The sequence below is a fragment of the Vespula vulgaris genome, chromosome 6 (assembly GCF_905475345.1).
Source record: "Vespula vulgaris chromosome 6, iyVesVulg1.1, whole genome shotgun sequence".
Taxonomy (NCBI): domain Eukaryota; kingdom Metazoa; phylum Arthropoda; class Insecta; order Hymenoptera; family Vespidae; genus Vespula; species Vespula vulgaris.
In genome coordinates, this window is record NC_066591.1 from 4,562,559 (window position 1) to 4,583,527 (window position 20,969).

Below are 20,969 nucleotides of genomic sequence, written 5' to 3' on the forward strand. Positions count from 1 at the left end.
ACTTCCTCCGTACATCGAAATTATCAGTTATTATGTATTAAACATGACTTGATTTTTTGATTTAAGAAATACACGTTTCTGATATAACATATCAATTTCTTTTTTTATATAAACAATGAGAAAAAATCGTTGAACGAACGTCTCAGTTTCGTCGTGTTAGTTGATTTATTGGTAAAAATGAGATCGTGTTTAGAATTTTATTGACTAACAAACAAAGGAGACGTAGGGTTATTCAGGATACAATTAGTAAATTTATGCCATGCACGATTTTATTTATCGACTGATACACTTTTAAAAATTGATTCATACATTTGAGAAAACATTTGATTTTTCTATTATTCGAAGAGATTGCGTTAAATATTTAAATTATAGACCGACCATCGTACATAGAAGATTTTTCCTCTTTTTTTTTTTTTCTCCAAACGGAAACGGATACTAATTACACGCAGTAAGCGAGATAATGATTCTCTTAAAAAAAAAAGGAAAGAAAAAATAAATAAAGATATGCCGGTCATCTAGACCGCGTTGAAAAGACGGACACAATTACGATAACTGAGTAAACTGTCAGTAATTGCTCAAACCGATATACGATCGTACCTCCGCGCGGTAATGAGTTGGACTTTATCGCAATAAAGAATATATAGTCCGAAATTAGCCCGGATCATAAGGAGAGAGAGAGAGAGAGAGAGAGAGAGAGAGAGTGAGAGAAAGAAAGAAAGAGAGAGATTCGATAAACTATAAATAAAGTAATCCGTACGAAAATCGATAATTAATTAACCGCACGGAGGTTGTTGAGCGGTAAGAGAGAACTGCGATTGTGCGATAAAAATGTAACTCATTACATCGGTAGACGATCGAAAAAAATTTGTTTTTTTTATCATCGAACAAGGGATAAAAAGAGTTACGAACCGGTAGCCGTAGTATATACGATGTATATAATACATATTATATTTATTATTAATGCATGGAATATTTGTTCTAATCGATTTTTTTTTCTCTCTCGATAACTTCGGCATCGGTTCGAACACATCGATTGATCCAGCAGAGTTCGAAAAAAAAAGAACTAACGTGACAAACGTGACAAAATTGTCGCGACGAATATTGGAATCGATTTTACTCTCTTTTCATTTTACTCTTCTTACAAATAACAATTATTTCGAAGGAAATTCATTGCACGTATATGGTTATTATCTCCATGAGAATTACCAAGAATATAGAAATAAAATATTTTATGTATATCCTTTTTAAAATAAAATATTCACGAACCGACGGACTTTTCTTGCCCAAAAAGAGTCGTTTCTTTTTTTTTCCCCTCATCTTTTTTCTTACACACTCTTATACCAACACGTTACGCGCATAGAACGATATAATCTCTTCTCGCGGCGTCGTTCCTGCGAATAGCAGAACGAAAACGACATTTTGTTGTCTTATGTTTTGCTTTCGTTCTTCGACGAGATATTTATATTCTTTATAAATTGTTTTTGTCAGGTAGTCCTGAGCATGGTCCAGATATATTTATATCCAGTGGCTAAAGAGAGATATCGCGAAACTTGCTCTCGAAGGTACGTCGAAGTTTTAAGTATATAGAGGGATCTCTCAAGCGTTTCTTTCTTTACAAACGCAACAGTTAACATTTTACGTTATCGACATTTCTTGGGAAGAATCGCTCGCACGAGTAGTAATCGATCATTCGTACGGAAAAAAAATCATGATTTCGATGAATCTGATGCAATGCGTCGCTATGCGATTAATAACTTTCGTACGATTGTAATATATCTGACGCGTTTTGAAAATGCAATGAGATAAGATGTTAGAAGAGAAAAAGAAAGAGAGATAAAGAATGAAAAGAAGAAAGAAAAAAAAAAAAGAAGAAAAGGAAATTATTCGCATAGAAATCGAAGGCAGTGAATCACAAGTTGTTTCGTTACTTTCGTGTAATAATATCCCGAGTAAGTGTATATGGCGGCATCAAATTCATCATTATCATTGATATTGTCGCCGTACATAATGTATTTACATATATATACGCGCGCATACACCACACACATGAACATACATACACAGTCATCGGGAAAGCATTCGACTTTGCTGATCATAGAGGTCTCTCCCATGCGCGATATCTTTCTCTAACATCTAGATCCAAATATAAAGGCTATTATTATCAAGTTATCTCGATAAATCGCTCTTTTCGATTACTGAATACCGTTCATATAATATATATATATATATATAATATACATATATATAATATATATATATATTATACGTGCGCTTACATTCCTTTACGTTCTTCCATCATTTTTATTTATTCTTATCTTCTCTCCATTAAATATATGTCCTAATCACATATGTATGTATATATATATATATATTAATACATATATATATATTAACATATGTACAATCCATTCATACTTGGGCCATTTAACGATAAAACAATTTTTTTTGTAGTTCAACCAAGTCCCTTAAGTCTATCTTAAATCGATGTAAAATCAGCACGTTCTCATATGTACGTGTGTATGTATTTTATGTATGTATGTACGTACATTATAGGATTTACAATGAGAAAGGAAACGAGTCCGCTATCTTCGTTCCTTTCCGAATTAAAAACAACGATTCTCGAGGTTATATGCCGAGTGGTCGGTGATATTATATATTACCCGTACGACACGGAAACTCTCGACAAAATTCTCATCGCTTAAAATATCCTTACAGGTTAGTTTTACGATACAGCAAGTTTTATTCTAAAAAAAAAAAGAAAAAAAAATAAGAAAAAGAAAAGGAATCGACGTTTCGAGTCGATCTCGAAAAGGCGCCTTCCATATCGAAATCTTCTCTTTTTCTTTTTTTTCTTGTATTTTTTTCAACGATCGAAACTGAAAGGCGTCTTTTCAGTGCGTTTAAACACATATACATATACATATACATATACATATATATATCTTGTTTTTTTTTTTTATTAATATTATATACATATACGTTCAATTTATCGATTTGTCATCGACGACGGAAAGAATTCAAGAACGATGCGAGATATTATGTATTGGCGAACGAAAAAAAAAAGAAAAAAAAAAGAGAGTCATCGTTAAATACGACGGTTCCTTCGTTCCTTTTTCGTGTATCGACAGCGCAAAGTTGGCGAGCCTGTGTGAAGATAAACTTGTGCTTGCCAACAATTAATATAATATTAATCATAAAAATTAATAATAATAACAACAATAACAATTGTAATAATAATAATAATAGTAAGTCGATCACCAAAGTAGGTATACGTGCCGAAGAGCGTTGATACAATTGATAAAATATAAATTAGAAGAATGTACATTTCATAATGTACAACGTTAAGTTTCTTCTTGCTTTTTCTCTCACTTTTTTTTCTTGTCTTGTTCTCGTTAAAATGGTCGAATATAATTGTCGAAGGAGATATAAATCGATCACGCTATTAAAGAAAGGAAAGAAAAAAGAAACAAAATTCGAGTTGTATAATCGAATTCGTGAGCCAACCAAACTCTACCAATCACGAATCATCACCGTAGTCGTCGTCATCATTATCATCATCATCATCATCATCATCATCATCATCATCATCATCGTCGTCGTCGTCGTCGTCGTCGTCGACAAGTATATACAACGCAACGCACGAGGATTACGAATGAACCTGTGATCCGTTTGCACACGCGCGCGCAAACTTCGAAGAAGAACAATGGCTTTGCTCGTTCGCAAAAAAACACGCGAATTTAATGTTCACAAGTTTCTTTCTTTCATTAGACTTTTCAGATCGTTCTTATTCTTCTTCTTCTTCTTCGTCTCTTCCTTTCTTCCTTTCTTTCTTTTTTTTATAAGTTGCGAAGCATAATTTTGCGGTCATATAGTTTCATTTTTGTGCTTATCGATAACTCCGCCGTTCGCGAGCATCGAAATTGTTATCATTGTGACAATTGCAATATACGATGAAATAATACATTGTGTAAACGAAGAATGATCGAACGACGGAAATTAAAGACTAGCCGAAGATCGTATTTTCGAAGAACGAGAAAAGGGAAGTTTGAAATTTCGGTGGATCGTCTTAAGTTATTTTTACAGTAGAACATGACGAACTATATTTTTCCTTTTATTTTGATTACTTATTCCCGCAATACGATAGATACGCGCGACAAATTCGAACGACGGTAATTTTTTGTTTCGTCTTTCTTTACTTCTTTTTCCTTTCTTTCTTCTTTTTTTTTATTTATTTAGATCTGCGCTCTCTATCATAATATTTTTCTCGATCTCGTAGAAAAACTCGAAGAAGATCATTGGTATGGGATCGTCGTAAAGTTTTTTCTTTTCTTTTCTTTTCTTTTTTTAATTCTTTTTTTTTCTCCATTTGCGCGATGACGAAAACATATGTGTGTGCATATGTATATTTCTCTCTTGCCGCAAGCTTCTATCCTTTTATTTCTTACGTACGGTTAACACTTAGCTTCCTTCCTACGTGCATTATTATCGATCGAGGAGAGCGTTGGATTTTCGATAAGATCGTGTAATTATTCATGCGTGTGTGTGTATATATGTGTGTGTGTGTATCTCTCTCTTACCCTCCCTCCCTCCCTCCCTCTCTCTCTCTCTCTCTCTCTCCCTTTCTGTTGCGTATATCAGACGAGGACATCAGACGAGGACATATATATATATATATACATATATATATATATAAACATATTAGTACATATATAATTCCAGGGGATGAATGAAAGATATTCTTTTTCTTCTCTTTCTCTTTTTCTAACAAGAATCCTTTCGTTTTTGCCCGCCCGATCTACGCGATTTCTCGAACGCGATTTATTATCGGCTGCCCTTTATTTTTTTATTGGAATGGATCATACTTGGTTTATATAAATTTCGATAACGTTATCGGTAGTATGTATTTGCGTGTTACGTATGTGTGTTTTGTGTCATGTCGCGTGTATACATACACATATATGAAAGCAAGTAATCGATCGATGAAAAAAGATTATTATGTCGAACAAAATGCGCTCTTCTTTCGTGTTACTTCGACGAAGCTACGATATATTTTAAATATCTAGAGTGTTGTTCTAAAACGAAGTGCAAAGTTCTTTCTTTTGTTTCCTTCTTCTTTCGTTAGGAACTTATAATACTGCTCGTGGTACATACCCTGGACCTACCTATTCCGTGATTACTTACTTTCGATTTTTACCATTTCGATTTTTAAATAAATAATTCTTGTATATATTCTTCGTCTTTCTTTCTCTCTCACTCTCTTTCTCTTCGCTCGTCGTCACTTCAACGAGATTCTAATTGAATTCAAAAGTCAAAAAGAAATGATAGATCGGCCTAAATTTTTGTCTCAAAGCGAAGACATGAAAGTCAGTCAAATTGTTGTTGGTCCAGCGTATTAATCATTATTCTTTTTGTTTCCACATGGAAAGTTCACTAGAGCTCGCAACTTTAATACATACTAATACTCGAAACTCTAACTCGAATTCTAGTTGAATCGAGCTTCATCTATCTATCGTGCTTCACGTATTTACACGTGTTAATTGATAAGAAAAAAAAGAAAGGAAAAAAAAAGAAAAAAGAAAGAAAAAAAAAAGAAAAAAAAAAGAAAAGAAAAGAGATCTTGAGTCTCGATGTTCACTTTTTTTACACGTTTCTACACATTTCCTTTTCCGAATGGAATGTCAGTGTGCTCTTTTGCACGTAAATTAAATTTGTGTACGCATGTCTTGTGTTCATCGTGTTTTGTGTATGTACGTTATGGCCTTTAATCGCGCAATATCGTGATAGTTTTCGTCTACATAACTAAATATGCCTCTCTCTCTCTCTCTCTCTCTCTCTCTCTCTCTCTCTCCCTCTCCCTCTCTCTCTCTCTCTCTTTCTCTCTCTCTCTCTCTCTCTCTCTCTCTCTCTATGGGCACACTCTCGTCTAAACGCGTTTATAAAGATAAAATTATATATGTATATACGCGAATAGACGACTGGACGTTCGTTGAATTTTCGCGAGGATTGTTAGATCGGCATTTTTCTTTGAGGAGAGTTGGACCGACACGTTCGATATCTTTTCACGTCGATATTTTATCATTTTCCTCATTCCTATTCGTGTCATTTTAAATCTCTCATTTCCTTTTTACGAGTAAATCGATCACACGTATAGCGTCATCTCGTTCTCTCATACCCTCATTCGTTCTTTCCCTTGCTCTCTCATCGGAATCATACTCGATCAAAAAACACCTCATCTTCTAGGAATCATATACTTCGTGCATTCATCTTCGTTTTCGTTTTCGTTTTCTTTAGACCTACATATTTTAAAGATTCTTCGTATCTTTTTTCGTTCTTTCGTCTTTCCTTCCTTCTTTATTCTTCCTTATCAATGAGCACCCATCTAGGATTTTAATATTGGTTTCTTTTATTTTTAGTTTTATCACAGATGTTTTGTTCTTCATCATATCGCTTCATTTTATTCGATTCCTCTAATCTCTCTTCTTCTTTCTTCTTATGGCCCACTCGGTACAACATATATGTATAATAATAATATCCAACAGCAGGATTTACTGAAATTGACGTCGCACATCCCCCACCCCTTTGTTCGCTTTGTTTAAATCTTGGCGTTATTACGTTTCCTCTTTCTTATTTTAAGCCGACATGATTTAATCACAGCTCTCCTCCATCTTGGCGTTCTTGTGCGCGCGCTCAAGAGGAATTTGTTATTATTATTATTAGTATTATTATTATAATTATTATAATTATTATTATTATAATTACTTTTTTTTCCTTTTTTATCGCGACTGTTTTCTTCTTCTTCTTCTTCTTCTTTTTCTTCGTTTCTTCTTTATTCTTGTTTTCTCGTTACGATCACGCACACTAAGGCCTGCCTTAGTACAAAAATATACATTCGCGTCTTAAAAAATAGATCTTATAGCATTCTGTACTGGCTAGCGTTCGTTTGATATTTTACATATTTTATGTATTTTGATTCTTGGCAGGCTGCTTAAGGTTAATTATCGGCTATGAGAGAACCATTATCGAGTGAGCCCTCGGAACGAGGAATACAGTGTGTTTGTGTGTACGTGCGTGTGTATGTATGTGTGTGCGCGCATGTGTGTGGGCATGTATGTGTAGTTTTACTACATACATAATACGTGTGTATGGAGGCTTCCTGTTCTTTTTTTTTCTTTTTTCCGTATCTCTAAACGCTAGCTGTCTTTGCGTGACACGCACCACACACATCACCCTTATTTTAATTGCTTCTTAATATCCTTTCGCTTAATCTTTCGCATTAATACGACGACGAACATATTCATAAAATCGCTAACATGTGTATATATATATATACATACATACATACATACATATGTGTGTGTATATATATGTACATGTATATATACATATATTAAATTTTTCCACCATCGAGCGAACCGGAAGTTAAAAAAAAAAAAAGAAAAGAAAAGAAAAAAAGAAAAGAAAAGTAATAAGAAAAGAAAAAAGGCCCAACACTGTTGGTAGCATTTTTAAGAGAATAAACCACAGAAGAGATTCACGAGAAAAATCTTGCTCCCTATCTCTCTTTCTCTTCTTTTCATTCTTACGCCTATTCGCATATACATAGGAAGTACGTGTTCCTTTATGAGTACGATGTCCATCGTGATGCAACGTGCAGCTCGCTTAATTTTCATGTATAATATGTGCGCGCGCGCGCGATTGTGTATGCATATTTTTTGTTTAAATACACCTTTTTCGGCAGGTTCAGTCTTATGTTTGTTGTATATCGTCGCGCTCTATAATCAATAATACATATACGCACGCTGTGTACCTTCGCGTTGTGCCCATATTAAGCGGCTGCACATTCTTTGTTCTTTTCTTCTTATTTTTTTTTTCTTTTTTTTTCTTTCTAACGCGCATAGATGGTGCTACACATTATCATCTAGATTTATTTTTTTCTTTCTCACATTTCATCTTTACTTTTCTATTTAATTTTTATCTTGTTTCTGCTCTCTCTCTCTCCCTCACACGCGATACACATAGATAGATTCTTTGCAATACGAATGCAACATGCATGGTCTTTTACATACACACGTACTCTCTCTCTTTCTCTCTCTCTCTCTCTCTCGCTCTCTTGCTCTCATTCACGGTCTCGTAAACACCGCGCGCACGCGAGCATGACTTTTTTTTAATAATATTTATAAGCACGCGATTTCGAAGCTAAAGGAAAAATTATGCAAGAATGATCAAAGGTATTATCGTTAAATGAAAAAAGAAAGAAAAGGAAGAAAGAAAGAAAGACAGAAAGAAAGAAAGAAAGAAAGAAAGGAAGGAAGAAAGAAATAAATAAACAAAAAGAAAATCTAAAATAAGTAAAGAAAAAAGAGGGGAAAAAGAAAAAACATGGCGGACTTACGCGCGTTAAAATGGCGGCTAACGAGCGCGCGTTATTCGATTATTATACGAGTCTTATTTCGCGTTAAGACTTCCTTCTCTTTCCTCTTTTCTTTTTCTCACACATTCTCTCTCTCTCTCTCTCTTTCTTTTTCTCGTGTTACATCGTTCAATGTAAAGTAAATACAATTAATTGTTCACGCGCATGTAGTACGAAATGAAAGGGCTGTCGCAGACGCATATCTTCTTCTATCTTAACCTCTAGTCATTTTTTGATAAACGATTGGTTTCGTTATTACCAAATGGTTCGACAAAAAATGTCTACTAAGGATTTAGTGATTAGCTTTTAACGTGTACGTGTATGTTTCTTCTCTTTCTTTCTTTTATATCGCGAACGTCGCGCGTCAAACGTTTCGTCAAAATTACTCTTACATCGCGACTCAGGTACATATTAAGGCCCGTTCATCTTGTATTATAGCGGCATCTTATCGTTCTCTCTCTCTCTCTCTCTCTCTCTCTCTCTCTCTCTCTCTCTTTCTTTTTCTCTCTTTCTCTCCCGTTTTTACGTGTTCGCTCGAAAGGAATATCGTTCCCTCATTTTACATACATTTTTTGTGCCTCACACTCGATCGAACCTTTTGCATTCGTGTATTTTTGTATACATATATACATACATACATATGTAGATTTGTATATATATATATTACACGTATTACAACATTGTTTTTTGCATATCTTATTCTTGACTTTACGTACACCATGTTTGGGGGGGGGGGCACATTATTGCGGCTTTCTTTCACATATAAGTGTGGAAATACTTCTGTTTTGTTTTTTTTCCTTTTTTTTTGTTTCTTTTCTTTTCATTTAAAGATTTCGATGAAGTGTATGTACAGGATCACATATAAAAAAAGAATGGTATAATACGTGACTACGATGTACATACGACGACATTAATAATTATACAAGGATTCGAAAAAAGTAAATCGCATCTCAGAATAGTATAACTGTATATACGTTGGTTTTTTGGTTTCTTTTCTTTTTCTTCTACTTTTTTTTTCTTTCTCTTTTGTTATTCCTCCTTATTCTTCATGTTATTATATATGGTTCCTTTGTAAACAACATTCAAAATCGTCACCATTATTAATCGCACGATAGAAATGCGAGTGCTTTTTACTGCACCCGAATATTAAACGTTTAAACTTCGATAGATTAGTAGTTACAGATATACCTACATATATATATACATATATAAGTATATAGATATATATACATATACATATGTATATACATATATGTATATATACGATTAGCAGAGTTACTTCCTTCGATCTTCGTTAGATATACTCATGTTTCGCATATCGGCGATCGCTAAGAGCATGATGGAGAAAAATGGTACGTACAGAACAAACGGTTGTTGATCACAGTTTATATGATATAACACACATATCGCCGTACAACATTCCGCATGATTCATCTTCTTCGGCTATCTCTTGTATGCATGTACTACTTGGCCGACTCCGGCGTGCGCGTTCACATTTAAACGTTTCTTATCGCTTTTTTCTTCTTCTTCTTCTTCTTCTTCATCTTCTTTTCTTTTTTCTTTCTTTCTTCTTCTTTTTTTTTACAATTGCGTCCGATTGGTTTTGGTATTAAAAATAACCTCGGAACGCCATTTGACTTCTTACTTTGAGTTCTCAGCTCTGTACCCCTGTGCATTTAATACAAACTACGCAATACTCGTTTAAAGTATGTTTAATTCTATCGAGTTGTTTTTAAATATCCCTTCTTAGTAGTGTCGCACAGCATGCTCTTAGCGAATGCTTGACTCCTTTGTTTATCTACATTCTTTTTCTTGCAGTGGATTGGAAAAATATCCGTTAAGAACGATGCTTTTCTCTTCTACTTACAGATAACGTTTTTGGAATTTTCGTATTAGTTTTCCTGTGGAAGATCATGGGATCGGACCTCTCTCCCTTGTTTAATTATTTCACGGAATTTCTCTCACTTCTATCCCATAGATGATCGTCTTCCTTTTCCAAGTTATTTACCTTGGTTATTAAATATTATCTTTAATGACCCTGTAGCAACAGGTAGACGTCAAAAATGCTATCCATATAGCGTTACCTTGACGTTTTCGTTTTCTTCTTTTTTTCTTTTCTTTTTCTTTTTTCTTTTTTTTTTTACATATTAACCTTGTTCTCACATACACCAAGGTATTGTTATATCTACACGAAATTTACTTATTATTCTTTGCAGGGTATCGATGATATTTGGGTGAGAGGAACGATCGGTAAAGTAAAGATCGCGGTGAGGATATATATACCTGATAAGTTTACGATTATCATTGTCAATATAAAGACGCGATTCCCTGCATAGCTTCTCCAACGAAGAAAAATCACAGCATAAATAAGTCATTCCTACCATCCGTCGTAAGGATTATAGAAAATCGTTCTCTCTCTTTCTCTCTCTCTCTCTCCCTCTCTCTCTCTCTCTCTCTCTCTCTCCCTCTCAATCATTGCAATTTGTATTACATTGTAATTTGCGTTCAATTTGGACGTTTCGTCGTGAGAAAGACACGAGAGGTAGGCTTATCGCTAGAGCATTGGGGATTGATCGTGTACTATACATCGGTAATCGAGCTTACGAACATCGATGATCCACGATCTATAACACCGTTAACTATCTCCCTTGGTTGTGCCACAAATTAGTTTTGTGCATATAAGGAATAAATCTTCCTTGAAGGAATGGTTTAAGATAAAGCATGATCGTTAAAGAAGGAACATTGATGCACGTTAAACTCGCAAACGTATAGCGCAATGTAAATGCGAGCTCCATATACATATCACATCCATACAAGAATTGGTAATATCACGGCGCGATAGTACGGTACGACTATTCTCATCCTCTCTACTTAATAAGTTACATCTAACAACTAGCCGACGGATGGCAGTATGCGTTAATTAGATTTTGGACTATGAACTCATTATACGTATTCACCGCGTTGCGTACAAAAAAAAATCTTATAGAAAAATAAAGAATATAACTTTACAACTGTACTTCTGAAAATGTTCTCCTTCCATAAGTGGTCGTGGCTGTTAATGGATAGTCCTTGGATGACATTTTCTTGGCATTATTTTTCTTGGAAGTTACTTCTCGTCGCGCAGGATAAGCGGCATAATGACCTCCCTGCTGTCACCGGCAAATGGATTCAACACTACCGTTGGTAACTCCGTGTTCCTCAATGGTGCCCAATGTTTACCCATTATCTCTTGTATTTCCTGTAATACGAAGATAAGTTATCATTAATTACGCCATTAGGAGAAAAATAATGCATGTACTCACATGCGTGATGGTCTCAGTCTTGTGCCACGATTCGCTGTCAGACGCAATATCACTTTCTGCAAATACAAGAAGTTTGAGTGTACTTCCTCTGAGACGTGCGATAGCTAATAAATTTTCTTTGTAATATTTGTGTCCTATAAACACCATTTCCACGAGTTTAGTACACTTCCAAGCCACGAATACTAGGGGATCTGGGCTGTAATAGATTGAAAAGTAAATTTACGTTTGATTTTCATTAATTATTTGCATCAAAAGTACGATGCAAATTAGTTACCTATCCGGCTCATTAGGATCGTCTGTAGCTGGAGTATTTACCGTAGTATCCATAGAATCTATCCATATGAGTGATTTTAATGTGTGAGGATACCAATTTGATAATCGATGTAGTACCTCTGTATTAAATTTTTCACAGAACAATACTTTTAAGTGCGTTAGAGGCATGGAAGGGCGAAGAATTTCCGTATCTAATACTTTTACACCAATGTAAGAATGTATGAGATTTAGTCGTAGTTCACATTTTGGACTAAAAATGAATTTGATTAATATTACACCGGTTAATGAAGAAATAGCCATTTGGAGATATAATATTTTACGGAATAATGTTAACGTACTTCTTTTGAACGAAATACTCCCAAGCTGCGTTTGATGTTCCTAAGTAATCGTTATGCCAACCATGTACATGTATTACTATCGTTTCCATGGTGCCACTGTCCAAAGCTCTGAGTAAGGCATCATTAACAACGTCATAATCTACTGTCAAAACAGTCAGTCTGATAAATGATTTAAAAATATATTCTTCCAATTCTATAAAGTCATAATGGTCTGGGTCATCCTTGACGGATGCTAGACTGAGGTGTGTTAGATGTTTAGCATGATGTAGAAGTAATGGTTCCAAAATTATATTGGCATTAGTTGCTAACTCTTCTATGTATCCTAAACTCAGAGCTTCCAAACAGTTAGATGTTTCAATAATTTTCACAATGGATTTCATTAGAGAGGTACTGTTCGTTGGACTATAAACATTCATAAAAAAAAGTCAGATTTAAATATATCCTTTAAATATCTTTAAAACAATATTTGTACAATTCTACCTGTCAGTCTCGCTTTCCATGTACCAATTAGGACATTCAAATATGCTACTGCTATATTCCAAGAACAATTTTCGTAACTGCCTATTACAACTTAATTTTTTCAGAAGATGAGAAGTTTCTACAATATGACACGCTATGTCACATCTTATGGTTGCTTCGTGTACACTAAGTCCAAAACAATCTGCCAGAAACCTATAAAATTATATAATTCAAATTTATATTAACATCATAAATTTTTTGTTACAAGCATGAATTACCGACCTAGCCCATGAAATACTATCCTCGTCTTTCAGAACAAAAGTAATTTTTCTCCAAAAACTGGGATGGAATAACGCATATCTCCAATTTTTACAAACCTGTATAAATTAGGACAGGTCCATTAGATTCATTTAGAGTATGCCATAGAGATTTTACGTTCATAAGTATGTATTACTATTTTGACAGTATTACTTTGATAGGTATATTCTTGATTTTGCAAAAATTATATATATATAGATATATATATATATATATATATAAAGGAACATTTATAATATTAGTAAGTTACAAAAAAATCTCGCGTAACTAGCATTCAACCGTTATGATTTACACGCAATAGATAGAAAGGTCGAGTTTCGTAAACATCAAACGGCTATGTGAAATATAATCGTTTGATTACCTACTGTGTCAGGTCAGTTGACAGGACAAAAAAACAAAAAGTAGAAGTATACCTGAGAGGCTTTTATCCTGTTCTCATGTGGCAAATACGAAAATATTTCTTGCAAAATAACGCTGGGCAGATTGTTCCAGCACGAGTTGTTATCTTCTTGTTCCATTTCAATGGTACGATTAGGAAGTATGCAAGACGAACAGCTGTTTGCCTTCATCGAAGACAGCTGCCCCTCGCACTTTCTTGACGTTGCCTCTTCTACTGTGTCACTTTCTTCGCGGTGTTTTAACATATCCAGCCGAATTTCACCTCCATTTCCGGCGTGTAGCATTTTTAGCCACTCGCTGGCCACCGTTGTCTCAATTAATTCGGCTAAATGCCTCTGTTCTACGGTTCTACGGCCGTATGAAAAACCAATACCCAAACCAAAATACGAGCGAGGTATTGCGTTCAACTTGTAACTCCCAACCGCACCGCCGTACCTACAGTTGTGTTGAATCGTGTGTACTCCTCCCGACGATTCTTCGCGAAAATCTTGCATCCGATTGGTCGGCGCACACGTTCTACGCACACGTCAACTGAAATATGCCACTTTCAGCGAGCCCTTCGGATTTTCTTTTTTTTTTTCTTTTTCGTATGATTAGTGAAATGACACATTTTTGGGCACGCAGTAACGTGAAAATTTCTTAAGCCGATTTACGCCTCTTTATGTATCTCTATGTAGAGTGTTGATCTCTAACGTAGATGATTTTATGCGCAATAATTCGCGCGTAGTATACACACGCGTTCATATTACACGTACGTGCGTGTCAAAAGTCATATTTGAACTTGACCAAACACATTGACGTATTAAAGAACTTTTAAAACAATGATCGGGTTACATCCGAATCTTTAAAATGTGCCGATTATTGTAATTCAGTTGCAAATATGGAAACACCCTGATTGGTGTATTTAAATGATCCAATTGTTGAATATACCGTGGCCTTTCAACAGGCTGAAAGGGTCGGAAAAGTATTCGTCCGAGAAATGTCAAAATGGCGTCTTCTCAGGACGCTTGGTATCTATCGTTGTTAGGCTTAGCTGAAAACTTTCGGACATCGAGCCCACCAAATATTAAATCATGTATTCAGTGTCTTCAAGCTGTCTTCAATTTCAAACCACCACCTCGGGTCGAAGCTCGTACTCATCTACAACTTGGAAACATTCTTCTTACTCACACGAAAAATATCGATTTGGCGCGATCACATCTAGAACAAGCGGTCAGTTTTTGATCAAAACTTTATTGATTTGTATATTTGATATCTTTTCTATTAGGATTTTTATACAGTCATCCTTCTTATATAACTTATTATTTATTTTGAGAACTGCATAACAGTGTAGTTCTCTTTTCTAACCTCTTTGTATGTTTTGATGTCAATATTATTTGTGTTACTATCAACAGTTACGTCTGAACATATTTTTAAATCGGCATTATTTTTCAGTGGCGTTTAAGTCAAAATATAAACACTTTTGACGATGTTAAATTTGAGGCAGCGAGTGTAGTAGCTGAATTGTACGAACAACAGCAACAGCCAAGTTTAAGTAAACCTATATTAAGGAAGGCCATAGAACTATCTCAACATAATGTTTATTGGCATTGTAGACTTATATTTCAATTGGCGGTAAGTTCCATAACGATTTGTCTCTCTTTACGATATATCGTATTAATTTTTTATATTATTTGTGTTTTCAGCAAATACATGCATCCGAAAAAGATTTCGTCGCAGCAAGTAGTTTGCTGGCTGTTGGTGTCGATTATTCCCACATTAGTAATGCAAGTTACACACGTGTATTATTTTTATTAAGTCGATGTATGCTCCTATTAATAGACAAGAAATTTACGGAAGTCCATACACTCTTAAATTCAGCCGGTCACCATGTTGAAAATTGGCAAGGAAGTCCACATCAAAAAGAATACTTAAAAGTATATTACTTGGTGCTCCAAGTTTGTCATTTTCTTATGGCTGGTCAGGTAATGATAAAATAATTATTATTTATAAATCATATTTGTTGATTTATCTTATATTATATTTTTATTATATAACAGGTAAATAGCGTGAAACCTTGCTTAAAACAACTGCAACAAAGTATACAAACGATCATGTCTCCTAATTGGCCAACAGATGATGTAGTTACGGGTTCTAATATAGGAGATATGTTCATATGGATGCCAAAGGATCATTTGTATGTTTTGGTTTATCTTGTAACTGTTATGCATTCAATGCAAGCTGGTTATATGGATGAAGCACAAAAATACACAAATAAGGCTCTTACCCAAATCGAAAAATTAAAAAGTACTGAAACAAGTATATTCATAAATCCTTTGAATTTATCTTTTTAGTTTAGTATAATAAATTTATTTACCTATTGTGTTTTGATTCACAGTTGTCGATAATAAGCCGATACTCTCTGTCTTTCAACTCATGCTATTAGAACATATAGTTATGTGCCGCCTCGTCATGGGAAATAAAAGTGTGGCACTTGCAGAAATAGCCCAGGCATGTCAACTTTGTAGGCGGCAACCGAGATTATTACAAGGCCATCGGCCTCAACTGCATGCTCTTTTGGGATTATATGCAATGTCTATGAATTGTATGGAAGCTGCTGAAGCTCAGTTTACAGCTGCTCTTAGGGTTAGAAGATAGAATAATTAAGCAAGCTATAAAAGTGATAAATACGTTACAATAAAGTAAAATTATCAGTAGGTTATAAGAAACAATTTAAATATAAATCCGTGAGGATTATAGAGAGTTATTGTTGATACGTATCTCACATATATTATGTACATATCAGATATTGTGTGCGGCTTAAAATTTGTATGCATTTTAAAATAATATAAAATTATATGTTACAGACATCTCAAGAACGAGAACTTTGGACATTTGCAAATTTAAACTTGGCCATAGTATACCTTAGAACAAAAAGAGATGCAGAGTTGGGTGCTTTAATGGAAAGAATAAATCCAGAGTCCTTACCATCGCATTCACATTCCTTGAGAGCAGCAGCATACTATGTTCAAGGTCTCCAAGCTTTTTTTGGAGCTAGACACAATGAAGCCAAGTGAGTAAATTGCGAGAGAATATAATTAAAATATCTACAAATATATAATCTATATTGCTTAAAAATTTTTTTAGGAGATATCTTAGAGAAACGTTAATAATGGCAAGCTCAGAGGATTTAAATAGATTAACTTCTTGTAGTCTCGTTTTGTTAGGACATATATTTCTTTCATTAGGAAATAGTAGAGAATCTATGAATATGGTTACACCTGCCATGCAGCTTGCTTCCAAAATACCAGATGTACACGTACAACTATGGGCTACTGCTATTCTGAAAGGTAATTGCATTTAATTTGTGTATGTGTGAGTGCACGCGTGTGTGTGTAAATATGAACACGCATAAACTGATTTTTTACATTTTTATTTTATCTTAAAAATTTTAGATTTGTATAGAATTTGTGGAGATCCTAATCGTGAAAGTGAAGCATATCAAATGCACTGTACATTTTCTCAAACTCTCTTAAAGGATCATTTTCAAAGTACACAAATGAGTGAACATGCTCTTATTCAATGGACAGACGGTCCCATACCTGTTTTGCCAAATGACCCACCACCTTCCACATCTCAGACAATTCTTCAATAAAATTAAAAAATACCAATTTTGCTTATTTACTTAAAGTAAATGGTTGTTAAATTGTGAAAGTATATATATCAGATTTGCGTGACAGTGCCGTTGAACGATCACGCAAAAACGGGAAAAAAACTAATAGTGCAAAACTTAATACATAAAAAGTAAGTTTGTTATATCTTTAGAATTCATTTTATACAATGATATGTGTTGATTCCGTCTTCAATATGAAAAACTTATTTAGACTATCAGAAGGGCGTTTGAATTATTATTATCTTTAGAACAATATAATATCCTTTAGTATATATTTCTTCTACAGCCTCTATTTATAGTTTTGATGATATGAATAGAAAATACGCGCATCTTGATAAAACATATGTATATAAAATTAAAAAAAAATTTGTTTTATTTTATTTTTTTTTTTTTTTTTTAAATTATAAACTTTATTCCAAGCGAATTTGATATAATATTATAATGCAATACAACATGTTTTATGCTACATATTAGATATGATATATCTAATGAATAGTTTTACTTTTTATTATTACAATAGAAAGCACAAATATTTTTATCATTACTTTTATATGTTGCTGCTAAACAATTAATATTAATTATGCTTTAGTTTTTATTAAAGAGAGATTAGTTTTAGATTAACTATTGCAGGGTTAACATGATAACATCATACCAAAGTAAAGTAAGTCAAGATAATGACAATGATAAGAAATGATAATATTGAAGATAATCAATAATTGATCATAATTGTGATTACCAGAATGACTGATGAATGTTCTCTGTATTAGTCTTATTCAAAATGAGATACAACTTATTTTATATAATGGTAAAATGTACAGTGAATTTTAACAGTTCAAGATAAATATTTTAATAAATTTCTAATAACACAGAGAGAATTTTATAAAATAAGGGAGTAATATATTAACTAACCTCATTTGCGATTAATCTCATTTTTTATTATAAATCGAATCGAAAAACATTTATTTAATTTTCAAACGCTTTTCTGAAATTATCTGTTTTGCAGCTTTATCCACTATTAAATATGTGATTTGATCTTCATTTTTTTCAGTCTGTATCTTTTTTTTTTAACACACCATGTATCTGATACATATCAACATTATAAAATTTTACATGGTGTGATCAATAGTTGGCAAGATGACAATAATGTATTTTGTTGTAATCTGTTCTGATATGTTTATCAAAGTAGCCATTAAAAATATAGGCTGTGGTGCAAATGGATGGTTAAGATATAGTCACCGATGCATTTTTATAAATTGGAACGTAGTTATACCTGGTATAACAGTACCTGCAAAATATTTTGTAAAAAAATGTTATAGTACTTATAGCATATATTAAATGCGTATAAGCGCGCGTGTGTCCTGTGTGGTAGTTTTTGCTTGATATGAGTCCATATATGTATGTAGGGTAAATATTACCGCACATAATATGATATAAAGTTGATATATATATACGATATATATCGATGTGCAAATATTAATTCTTGGATTATAGTCATTCTTTTTACTCAAAAATTAAATTAAAATGTTTAATCGATAGTAATTGCTTTATATTTAGATCAAACATGCTATAGTATAGAAATATGCAAATGAGTATTATAATAGTACAATAGATTAAGGGAGTAGGTTATTAAAGGCAAGATTACAAATTAAAAATGAACTTGATTGATGCTAATACAAGCAATACATAAAAAACATAGTATATGGGGCCTTAGTAGACTATAAGAAGTGATAAATTTTGCCTAAAACTACTTACTCCAATAAATTAAATGTTCGTCATGTATATATATACTCGAAATTACAAAGTTATATATAATATGCTATATAAAACAAATATGGTTGAAACCATGAACTAGTAACATTATGTAAAAATATTTCTTTGTCTTAATGTAATTAAAATGTAAGCAAATAAGTTGTTTACTAGAATCGACTTTTACTTTCTAGTTCCTACTTTTCTGCGTTTCTGATATCTAATGTGACTACAAAAAATAAATATATAAAAAGCAATGTATCCAAAGGATAAATTTATTACAAAAATATTTATCATAAGTGAGATCAAGATATAATGAATAAAGAAGATCTTTGTATTTTCTTTTTTATTACATATATAAAGATATATTTATTACATTTGAGAGAAAGAAGATAACAATTGATCCAATTACAGTAAAATTTTAAATATACTGAAATTTTTAACTCATTCATCGTCTAGCCTACAATTTGTAATAACTTATATATTTATGACTACAGTTGTACTATTCTTTTTTACATTACTTTCTGTACCAATCTTGCGTTATCTTCATCCTCTTAATTTTTTTCTGCAATTGCAAAATTCCATATAACAATGCTTCGGCTGTAGGGGGACAACCTGATAAAAATTCATAGATTTAATTTATTAAATATATAATTATATAAAGTGATATATTCATGACTTTACCCATAACTATTCAGTGAAATCTTACCAGGTACGTATATGTCCACAGGAATGATCCTATCGCATCCCCTGACTACCGAGTAACTATAATGATAATATCCACCTCCATTCGCACAGCTACCCATTGAAATGACCCATCTTGGTTCTGGCATTTGATCATAGATTTTTCTTAAAGCAGGTGCCATTTTATTGGTCAATGTACCAGCAACTATTATAACATCAGATTGTCTAGGTGATGCTCTGAAGACAACACCGAATCTATCCATATCATAACGAGGTGCTGCAATATGCATCATTTCTACGGCGCAACACGCTAAACCAAATGTCATTGGCCATATTGAATTCTTGCGGCCCCAATTTAAGAGATCATCTACTCGAGCTAAAGCATATTCAATTGTGTTAGTGGTATTTTGAAAAGGACTGTATGGCTCCTTCTTAGGTTTTTCTGGTAATGATACATCATGTTTTTGAACTGTACTACTCATTTGATTAACCAAATTTCCTGTAACAGCAGGATATACCAAAGCAGCTCCATTATTACGAGCAAGGGACAACAGTCCCTGCTGTAAATTTTCTGTAAAAAAAATTATTGATGTCAATAAACAAAGATAACAAAAGAACATATTTTCTGATGGACGAGTTGATAAGAAATAAATAAATTTTACGAAACGTGAAAGAAGTCATATGTAAATAGTAATATCGATGATTCTCTAACGTTAATATTCAATTGTAACATCTGGTGCAAAAATCGGTAAGTTTATTTGTAAAAATAGATCAGAAACGTTGCAAAATATTTTGTTATTTATGCGTAGATCTTTGCAGATACATGACAACAATTTCTACTTTTGCATATGCATATATACATGTTACAATTTTAACCACAGTTGTATCGAAACAGTTTGACCGAAAAAAATATCGTTTACTTGGTTCGAATCATTTTATGAAATAGCGAAAGAAAAATATTATTGTGAAAAATATTTGATGTATCTTCAAATGCGCATAAATAAAAATGTATCACGTAAAAACAATACCGAAAATTGGTTATGTATAATGTACAAGTTTTTTTACATATAATTACGCAAAACTCACGATTGAAAGCTAAAGAACGGATCATACTTGTGACCCTCACCGCTTCACGGAGCTGTCTGCTACATCTGATATTTTCAGACAACTCAAATATTAAAACGTTGCGCCAACTACCGGTAAATTTTAGAATTATCATAGCTACATCGTTTGTAAGCAAATTCAAGTGATACGGGACGGTTGAAGTTCTTTTGTTTAAATAGAAAATTATGAAAATTAGAAAGTATCGAAGTTCGGTCGCGCGGAAAAAGTGATTTTCGGTGATTACACGTCGGGATATAAAAGAGAACTGTTGCGACAATTGACAA

General features: G+C 33.4%; 3 protein-coding genes across 4 annotated transcripts; 1 reads left to right on the plus strand and 2 right to left on the minus strand.

Annotated features, from left to right (window-relative positions):
* Window positions 1-251: 251 nt before the first annotated feature.
* Window positions 252-14,147, minus strand: LOC127064396 (F-box only protein 33). The gene is made up of 7 exons (XM_050995403.1): window positions 13,514-14,147; window positions 13,065-13,159; window positions 12,804-12,995; window positions 12,324-12,725; window positions 11,987-12,235; window positions 11,713-11,908; window positions 252-11,648 (listed from the first exon to the last, which is right to left on the minus strand). Exons 1-7 carry the CDS (start codon window positions 13,991-13,993, stop codon window positions 11,517-11,519), a joined length of 1,746 nt encoding a protein of 581 aa, XP_050851360.1. The 5' UTR covers window positions 13,994-14,147; the 3' UTR covers window positions 252-11,516.
* A 139-nt stretch (window positions 14,148-14,286) lies between these two features.
* On the plus strand, window positions 14,287-19,067 carry LOC127064393 (MAU2 chromatid cohesion factor homolog). 2 transcript variants are annotated; one of them, XR_007781669.1, is made up of 9 exons: window positions 14,287-14,711; window positions 14,934-15,113; window positions 15,185-15,463; window positions 15,539-15,785; window positions 15,877-16,124; window positions 16,346-16,551; window positions 16,626-16,828; window positions 16,934-17,282; window positions 18,200-19,067. XR_007781669.1 is itself a non-coding variant. In XM_050995400.1 (8 exons), the coding sequence occupies exons 1-8, from the start codon at window positions 14,487-14,489 to the stop codon at window positions 17,131-17,133; spliced, it is 1,788 nt and encodes a 595-aa protein (XP_050851357.1). In that variant the 5' UTR covers window positions 14,287-14,486; the 3' UTR covers window positions 17,134-19,067. The 2 variants fall into 2 exon arrangements, 1 of the variants encoding a protein (XP_050851357.1); XM_050995400.1 differs by having other exon boundaries at window positions 16,934-19,067.
* A 161-nt stretch (window positions 19,068-19,228) lies between these two features.
* On the minus strand, window positions 19,229-20,815 carry LOC127064407 (NADH-quinone oxidoreductase subunit B 2-like). Its single transcript, XM_050995437.1, has 3 exons — window positions 20,668-20,815; window positions 19,607-20,152; window positions 19,229-19,512 (listed from the first exon to the last, which is right to left on the minus strand). Exons 1-3 carry the CDS (start codon window positions 20,798-20,800, stop codon window positions 19,415-19,417), a joined length of 777 nt encoding a protein of 258 aa, XP_050851394.1. The 5' UTR covers window positions 20,801-20,815; the 3' UTR covers window positions 19,229-19,414.
* Window positions 20,816-20,969: the final 154 nt, after the last annotated feature.

Excerpts from the sequence above, each read along its gene's own strand:
- LOC127064396 (XM_050995403.1), bottom strand. The coding sequence starts at position 13,993 with ATGCAAGATTTTCGCGAAGAATCGTCGGGAGGAGTACACACGATTCAA. Across the intron at positions 12,996-13,064 it reads GATAGTATTTCATGGGCTAG|GTTTCTGGCAGATTGTTTTG; the intron begins GTCGGTAATTCA and ends ATAATTTTATAG. Across the intron at positions 11,909-11,986 it reads GATCCTAATGAGCCGGATAG|CCCAGATCCCCTAGTATTCG; the intron begins GTAACTAATTTG and ends AATCTATTACAG.
- LOC127064393 (XM_050995400.1), top strand. The coding sequence starts at position 14,487 with ATGGCGTCTTCTCAGGACGCTTGGTATCTATCGTTGTTAGGCTTAGCT. Across the intron at positions 15,464-15,538 it reads ATTTTCTTATGGCTGGTCAG|GTAAATAGCGTGAAACCTTG; the intron begins GTAATGATAAAA and ends ATTATATAACAG. Across the intron at positions 15,786-15,876 it reads CCAAATCGAAAAATTAAAAA|TTGTCGATAATAAGCCGATA; the intron begins GTACTGAAACAA and ends TTTGATTCACAG.
- LOC127064407 (XM_050995437.1), bottom strand. The coding sequence starts at position 20,800 with ATGATAATTCTAAAATTTACCGGTAGTTGGCGCAACGTTTTAATATTT. Across the intron at positions 20,153-20,667 it reads CCGTTCTTTAGCTTTCAATC|AAAATTTACAGCAGGGACTG; the intron begins GTGAGTTTTGCG and ends TTTTTTTTACAG. Across the intron at positions 19,513-19,606 it reads TGTGGACATATACGTACCTG|GTTGTCCCCCTACAGCCGAA; the intron begins GTAAGATTTCAC and ends AATTTTTATCAG.